Below are 8,529 nucleotides of genomic sequence, written 5' to 3' on the forward strand. Positions count from 1 at the left end.
AAATACAATCACATGAAATTTTACACAATATCACAGGCATGTTCTAGATCAGGGGTGTCCAATCTTGGCTTCCCTCGGCCATGTTGAAAAACAGTCATCTTGGGCCACACATAAAATACACAAACAATAACAATAGCTGATGAGTTTAAAAAAAAAATCTCATGTTTTAAGAAAGTTAGAAAATGTAAGAATTTGTGTTGGGCCACATTCAAAGCTGTCCTGGGCTGCGGGCTGGACAAGCTTGTTCTAGACTAGTAGTTCCTGAACTAAGAAACTTTTTTTCTACAAATACTTTTATGAAAGGGAAATTCCAGAAAATTATATTTTCTTTTGTCAAAATTTACACAACAGATAATGACAGCTTTCATAGTCTGATTAATATAACCCATGAAAGTGAAAACAGTGTGTACGGAATTCTTTAGTTTAATCCAGTAAAACTGAGTAACACCAGCCCTTAAGTGACTAGTTTCTGTGTTTCTACGTAGAAGAGATGATATCTTTAGGCAGAGGATACTGGTAGTGCCCAGAGCAGGAAAAAAGCAAGTAAATTAACAAAGTGAAAGGCAACCATATTTTTCAAACTCTAATAAATCATTCCTTAGACCATATTTTCTAAGCAGCTACTATCTGCTAGGTGGCATACTAGGTACTAGGGATAAAACAATAAACAAGATAGATATGACCGTTGTCATCATAAAGCTTAGAATAAAATGGGGAGAAAAAAATCAAGCAAACAAAATTATTACAAGTTATATAAAATGTTATTACAGAAGGAGAAAGAGTGCTAAAGTAGAGGTCTCATTTTACATCGGGTGCTCAGAAAAGGTCTCTCTGAAATGATGAAAACTTTAGCTACTTGAGAAAGCCAGGAAGAACAAGGGGTGTGGGTTGGAGACATGAGTAAGTACTGCCAACAAAGGAATCAGCAAGCAGTAACAGGACTTGAGGCAGGAAAAAGTTTGATGTGTCAAAGTGAGTAAACAAGGCCAGTGCTGCTACAGCACATTAAAGAGAAGACAGGGTATGAGATGAAGTTGCAGAGGCAGACAGCGCCCAGTTCGCGAGGACCACAGCAACCTTGTGCATACTCTGGATTTTACATAGGCAATAGGAAATCACGGATGGCTTTCAATCAGGGATTATTTAATCAAGGTTACAAGTATCAGCAAATGGACATAGGCACTAAGCTTTCTTTCAATCAACAAAGGGTTCACTAAGTGCTTGCTGTGTGCTAGCACCATATGTCCATGTTTGTCAAGTCTGGCTTTGTATCACCAGTGCTAGCATAGGCACTGGCTCTTAACATAAAATCTCTTAATAAATACTAATGACAGAAAAGAATAATGGAAACAAGCTTAGAAAAGAACGAAAAGATAACTAGTCTGGAGGAATTTTGACCAAACCATCCCACCCCTCAATGCGCTCTCAACTACACATATTCAACCAGGACTTTCTTGTAAAGAAGGGGAGTATTACATTTTTATTATCAGTATGAGATGGTGAACAAAGAAAAACATAGGAGAGACTTTAGGAAAAAATTCACTAAAATACAGAATTATGTTCTTTAGAAAGATAAAAGGATGAAATGAACATTACTTCCCTTTTGTGAGCAGTAGGTGTGACTCAGCTCCTGCTTCCCCCTTGCAGTTATCTTTGTGGGCTGGCAGCTCAGAAGACCAGCAGGTCCATGGGGGTGAACAAACACCAGGGCCTGAACAACGGAACAGTATGAATAAATGAAAGATGAACAAGAATTAGTCATTAATGGAAAGGACAATGTGCTCCAAAGAGGGTAGCTGGCCAAATGTGACCCCAAGAAAATAAGAAAGCATGCAAGCTGCCTAAAGAAAGGATAAGGAAAGGAAAGGGCAACAGAGTATCTGCATCGTAGCTCTGGAGGCCTCATGTACAGGAAATCAGAGACAGTAGCAAAAGTAAACTTATTGACTAAGACCTTCATAAAAGCATAAAATCTTTCTCAGATAAACAAATAAATGTTAGAGATGAAAGCAGAATTAAATACATCTTTCATTTTTCTAATTTTTTTCCTGTCATATGCAGACTAACCATGAAGACACTCAACACTTAAAAACGAGATAAGAAGTGCTCTAAAATCAGACTAATAGTCTCAATTATTACGTTAAACACAAGCACATTAATTATAAAACCAAAACTATGATGGCCCTTATTCTACAGTCAGAGTTCTTTTATATAATATATTTTGCATCCATTTGGGGATGGGTTTTTTCCCCTTTTATCTTCCATTCCGTTCATTAAAAATAATGATTGTCTCCCCTCTGTAAAAGTATAATAAACATCCAGTTTGTCTTTTAAAAGCCATATAGAACCTTACATATAATATTTTATTTTTTAAAATAAGCTAGAAAGGATATTAGAAGTATCTACTTGAAGTTGTACTGCAGTGCTTAACTCCTGGGAAGCAGTAGTTTCACAGTGCTTGCTACTAACTACACAAACACTTTTGAATTGGCAATCTGTGGTAAGAATAAACTACAAACTCCATAACAAGAAAACCTTGTCCCCCTCCTAACCCCTTCTAACTGGAATATTTTCATCTTGAGAACACTGACAAAGGAACACAAATGAACATGGAAAAGATGAAGCCTAGAAACCATCCTTTAGGGATAATGATGACAGGTTTAAGTTCTAGTTTTACAATGAAGAATGTGTGTGTGTGTGTGTGTGTGTGTGTGTGTGTATGTGCGCGCGTGCGCACGCACCCATGTATGTGTATATCAGAAAGAGAAGAGTAGGGGAGAGAGGAAAGAGACAGACAGAAAGTGGCAGAGACTGACCAAATGGTTGGTTATTTGGTTTGCAGGATTATCCTACTTCAGTAGATTGGTAGATCTACTGAATCTAGGATGAGAATGGGATCATCCTAACTAATTGTCAGCTACATTTTCAACATGAAGTCAGCATGCCTAAATTAAACAATCCTGTCAATCAGAGGAAACTTTAGTGAGATTAAATACTGTGGAAGAAGCCCTAAGGGCCATGCAAGTCTAGAACTAGGCTGCGGTGTGTGCTGGCTAGATAGGAGAGCAAGATTGGTACAAAAACAAACCAAAAGAAGACCCCACAACAAGGCAGTATAGGATAGCAAAGCTAGTAGGCTAAATGACAGAAAAGTCTCAAAAGAGGAAAATTCAAATGACCTGTGACTTCTGAGGATTAAGAGAACATCACAGATTCACAGACCCAGAAAACACGTGGTGTCTGGCCCTCCAGCGTCCAACAAGAATCAAGAACTGCAATACGTCTCAAGACTGGGAGAAGTACCATACCTACTTCTAACTGTAAAATATAATAATATATATTTTAATCAACACATATTTAGGTTTAATTTAATTACATAATTTACCATGCTTTAACTGGAAATAAGACAGAATAGTTGTTAAGACAATGGGCTTAAGAAGAACAAATAGTATATACTCTTTGCAAGTGGCCAGACTTGAACTCAAATCACATATCCACCACTAATCCAGGCACTTTGCAGCCTCCCATTAGCCATTTATGGCAATCCTGGGGTTCTGTTCTCGTGCTTGTACTTCATGGATGCAGACATCACAACCAGTCAAATGTAGGAAAGGGGAGTTGGCCTTCTTCTTTTATCAGTAAAATTTAAAATCAACCCACTTCGCTGGAAGAACTCCCAGTAGTCACCCACTTAACTCTAATTTGCCACAACTTGGAGACTGATCAACCCAAGCTGCAAGGAGAGTAGGGAAAATCTGGCAAAGGAGAATGGGATCATCCTAACTAATTTAAGTCCATATTGCTTCACTCCCAAGGGCTGGATACTTATCCATCGTAAAGAAAACTGTGATTCTGTTAACAAGGAAGAAGGCTGTTAAGTGGGCAATGATCAGTATGTGTCACAATACCTCAGATGAAACAAAAAATGTAACTGTAAGCATCTGAGGGTGAAAAAATGATTTTTAAATAACAGAGATTCTTTCAGTTCAGTAAAGATACTACAGAATGAAAAATGAATAAAATATCCTCGATATCTAGTTTAAGGTACAGTCTAAGAGAGTAGAAATGCTTCATCCTGGAACGAATGATTAACATTTCATAACACAAAAGTTAACGCCTTCCCTCAAGCCCCACAGTCAAAACTTTTTTCTGTATCTTGTGAAGTATCTAAGGCAAAGCTATAATATAACCTAAGAATAACAATAACTATTGACAGTTTTTGACAAAATAACTTGTTGAGCTTTCGTAATCTATAATAAAACTAAACATCTCTAACATGAATCATGATATATTCTTTTAGTTGTCAAGATAAAGCAGAATCAAACTGATAAATTAGGCTGAAGCATTTATTCTTTTAATAATAAAATACATTTCAGATAGTAATGTTCTATCTGGATGATGTCTGCATCCATGAAGTACAAGCACGAGAACAGAACCCCAGTTGTAACAGCAACAACTACATGTTCAGAAGCTGAGAAAAACACCAATATGTACCTACATTCAAAGTCTTTCTCATCAGACACAATCGTATTTGTTCAGAATATTTTGCATAGTAGGCAATATTGGTGCTTAATCATTTTACCTTTATGAGTTTTGATGATTTCATGCACCAAGTATACAAAAACAGTAACAACTGGAAAGCAAAAATTTTTCATATCTTTAAAAATCTCCACAGATCTCAGACTTACTTGGTGTAACAAAAGGTTACTCCTGCACTTCAATCTAGGATTGAATGCACGTATTTGTTAACTTACTATCGTGCGATCAAGTTTTCATGCTACTGCTACTTTTCTAAAAGTATTCAAAAAAGTTACTTGGTAAAGAGTAGAGAAGTTATCATTGTTCAAATATAAGTTAAACTGGTAAGACATGTCTTTGGGTTAAAGACTGATTAGATTAGTATGGTTAACTGCAAAGGCTAAATGGCATACCTTGAAAGATGACAGATACCATTGTTAGGTCGTGGAGGTTATGGCTATCAGAGAGTAAGGCTTTATACATCATGATCTTTCAGATATCCACCTCCCAAATAAGACTGCTTCAAAGAGCACTGTGACACTTAGCCTCAAATGCTTCAGGCTTCAAAGGGAGTAGGGAAGCCATATGCGCAGAAGTGTTTGCTTGCTATCCACACACATATATTTGTGATACAATAATGTAATTCTGAAAAACTGCATAATCAAAATGAAATCAAACAACAGATAAAGAGATGGCTCATTTTAATGTTCTAATCACTGTAGAAATTTATTATATTTAATGGTACTGTTAAATGAAAAAGTGCCATAAAGTCAACTGGATTACTTGACCTTAAGTAATATAATACAATTGGTGCTGCAAAAACACAATTAAATGGGATGTGAAAGCAACCATAAACAGTCATATTTTAACACAGCAATAGTCACAACTTTTATATTAACATGTTCATTGAAATTCCTCATACTATTAGTGACTCAACAATATTCACTTATTACTATATTCACAATATTCACTATATCAGAATATAAAACACTAAATTATGTAAAGAAGGATACACTTTACATTAAAAAAAAAATTCTGAATACGCACTAAAACAGCATTTTACTTTTAAAATCCTAAGCCACGTAACTGGAATGCTCACTGTTATTCCATCTGACACTATGCATTCTCAGAGACGATACATGGCTTTCATACAGAAAATGGTTACTTTCTGAATTCCTCAAGTTTCTACTAGGAACAGCAAGTTACATTTAAGTCACAAGCTGCTATGTCTCCTGTGGCCACTTTACAAGCAGCAGATGGGTACAGGTACTAGAGGTAAGGTGGGCATTGCAGCTTCCAACATGTCTTTCCTCTAAGAACCTATCTGCTCTAACTCCATTCATTATCAGCCCAAAACTTTTCATTCCTGCCCAAACCAATGCAGTCCTACACACAGGCTTATCCCATTATTTAAAAAAGTATGTAACACTTAAAGTTTTATATTATTGGTGATAATAAATGGCAAAAACATTAGCTATGTTAACCACCATAGGATAGTCTTCCACTATTTAACCATCAGGAGAATACACAGGAATACATACAAATGGAGAATAAGGAGGAAGAGATGTTCAAGGGGATTCCATCCTGTCTCTTCCCTCAGTTAAAATGTAATGAGTATTTACCTCCATCTTCTCAGTGTGTCCCGTAAGACTCTTATTTTCTAAATTATTATTATTATTATTAGGGATGGGGATCTCACTCCATTGCCCAGGCTGGAGTGCAGTGGCACAATCCTGGCTCACTAGAGCCTTGAACTCCTGGGCTCAAGTAATCCTCCCACCTCAGCCTCCTGAGTAACTGAGACCAGAGGCACATGCCACCATACCCAGCTCATGAGACTCTTTCTAATAGGTCCTCCTAGTTCCTACTTCCTAACAAACCAGAATTCTGAATTGAGTTCTGTGTCCCTCAAATCTACTCATCCTTCAAGAATAAGTCAAAGGTTACCAACTCTATAAAGTCACCTCCAGTTTGTCACAGTCCAAATCAACCTCTCCATTTTTCACCTCTCATTGCACTTGCCTATATCTGCCTCAACAGACTTTAAAGCCTTGGACATATCTGCCTTTGAACTCTGGTTCCTAGTACAAAGCAGATACAATGAACCAAACTAGAAGATCTACTCTTCTCTCAGGCCAAAAATTGTTACCCACACTCACACCCATGTACATAATGAAATCACAAGACAATGAGAAAACACATGTGGTTGGTTCTAAATGAAGCTTCTTTCCCACTGACCAGGTGTCTTTAGAGGATGAATGTACTTCACTGCTCTGCTTTCTCTAAAGAAATATCTAATGTAGTCATAATAACCAATTTCATAGTTGCAGAAATTCTCAAAGATGCTGATAGAGAAGCAACATCCTCATAACAGGTATTCTTTTGTAAAAGCTGAAAATGCATCCTGAGCTCTAATTACCTGTAATGCTCACTGATGGGAATGGTCTGAGAGAAGTATAAAGCAGACGTCCGGGCTCTCCAATGCCATTTCTTTGCAGGAAGAGTATAAAGGACGCAGTCTCCTAACTCTTCTTGGAGAAGATCCACCAGCTGTTTATGGGAGCCTCCGTAGAATGCTTCAATGATGAGGATACTCATTGGCCCGTTCAAACCTTCAGATCCTAGGTAACAACCAAAAAAGGTGTATTTTTTCCATTACATACATGTATAAAATTTTTAATAAAAATAAGCTCAAATTTTATACTCAGAAAATACAAATAATTTAGTAATGTATTGTTTTTTAAAATAGGCTTATCCCATTATTTAAAAAAGTATATAACACTTAAAGTTTTATATCATTTGTGTTAAGAAGAAGAAATAAAGGTGTTTTTATTTTTCTGATTTGTTTTCGTCATGTCGTAAGATTATCTCCCCTATGACTCTTAGTTTTTTCTCCAACACCAGAAAGCTGAAAGCCCTCACCTGCTATGATCACTCACTTCCTGGTTTGTTAAGCTGTAAGCCTAACTCAGTAATCTCAGAAACTACTTGACTTAGAGCTCTAGTCTTAGACAGTCACTGAACTCATCTTCTAATGACGACTTTCACTTCAAGAGCCCTTCATTTATTAGGCCCTTTCTGGTTCAGAAATTCTCTGATTCTGTAACTCTTGTATTACTACATCTCTAAATTCAGCAGGTATAACTGCCCCTAGTGAATACGTATTTAAAAGAAGGCGGGGAGCGGAGCAAGATGGCCGAATAGGAACAGCTCCAGTCTCCAGCTCCCAGCGCGAGCGACACAGAAGACAGGTGATTTCTGCATTTTCAACTGAGGTACTGGGTTCATCTCACTAGGGAGTGCCGGACAATCGGTGCTGGTCAGCTGCTGCAGCCTGACCAGCGAGAGGTGAAGCAGGGCGAGGCATCGCCTCACCTGGGACACACAAGGGGAAAGGGAATCCCTTTTCCTGGCCAGGGGAACTAAAACACACAAAAGTTACCTGGAAAATTGGGTAACTCCCATCCCAATACTGCGCTTTACCAAGGGTCTTAGCAAATGGGCACACCAGGAGATTATATCCACACCTGCCCGGGAGGGTCCCACGCCCACGGAGCCTCCCTCATTGCTAGCACAGCAGTCTGCGATCTAACAGCAAGGCAGCAGCGAGGCTGGGGGAGGGGCGCCCGCCATTGCTGAGGCTTAAGTAGGTAAACAAAGCTGCTGGGAAGCCGAACTGGGTGGAGCTCACAGCAGCTCAAGGAGGCCTGCCTGTCTCTGTAGACTCCACCTCTACAGACAGGGCACAGCTAAACAACAACAACAACAAAAGCAGCAGAAATCTCTCCAGATGCAAACCACTCTGTCTGACAGCTTTGAAGAGAGCAGTGGATCTCCCAACACGGAGGTTGAGATTTGAGAACCAGCAGACTACCTACTCAAGTGGGTCCCTGACCCCTGAGTACTGGGAGACATCCCCCACTAGGGGCAGACCGACACCCCACACCTCACACGGTGGAGTACACCCCTGAAAGGAAGCTTCCAAAGTAAGAATCAGACAGGTACACTCGC

The 8,529-nt window shown here is 38.6% G+C and overlaps 1 protein-coding gene across 3 annotated transcripts in view; it reads right to left on the reverse strand.

The window, feature by feature from the left end:
- The window catches only part of GTDC1 (glycosyltransferase-like domain containing 1), a 353,921-nt gene that overhangs the window by 257,382 nt on the left and 88,010 nt on the right, over positions 1-8,529 (reverse strand). For all 3 annotated transcript variants that reach the window (XM_011935699.1, XM_011935701.1, XM_011935700.1), the window contains one exon: positions 6,938-7,139. In XM_011935699.1, the coding sequence (XP_011791089.1) occupies positions 6,938-7,116 (179 nt within the window). In that variant the 5' untranslated portion in view covers positions 7,117-7,139. The remainder of the gene's footprint in view (positions 1-6,937; positions 7,140-8,529) is intronic.

Source organism: Colobus angolensis, unplaced genomic scaffold, assembly GCF_000951035.1.
Source record: "Colobus angolensis palliatus isolate OR3802 unplaced genomic scaffold, Cang.pa_1.0 Scaffold147, whole genome shotgun sequence".
In the NCBI taxonomy this organism is placed as follows: domain Eukaryota; kingdom Metazoa; phylum Chordata; class Mammalia; order Primates; family Cercopithecidae; genus Colobus; species Colobus angolensis.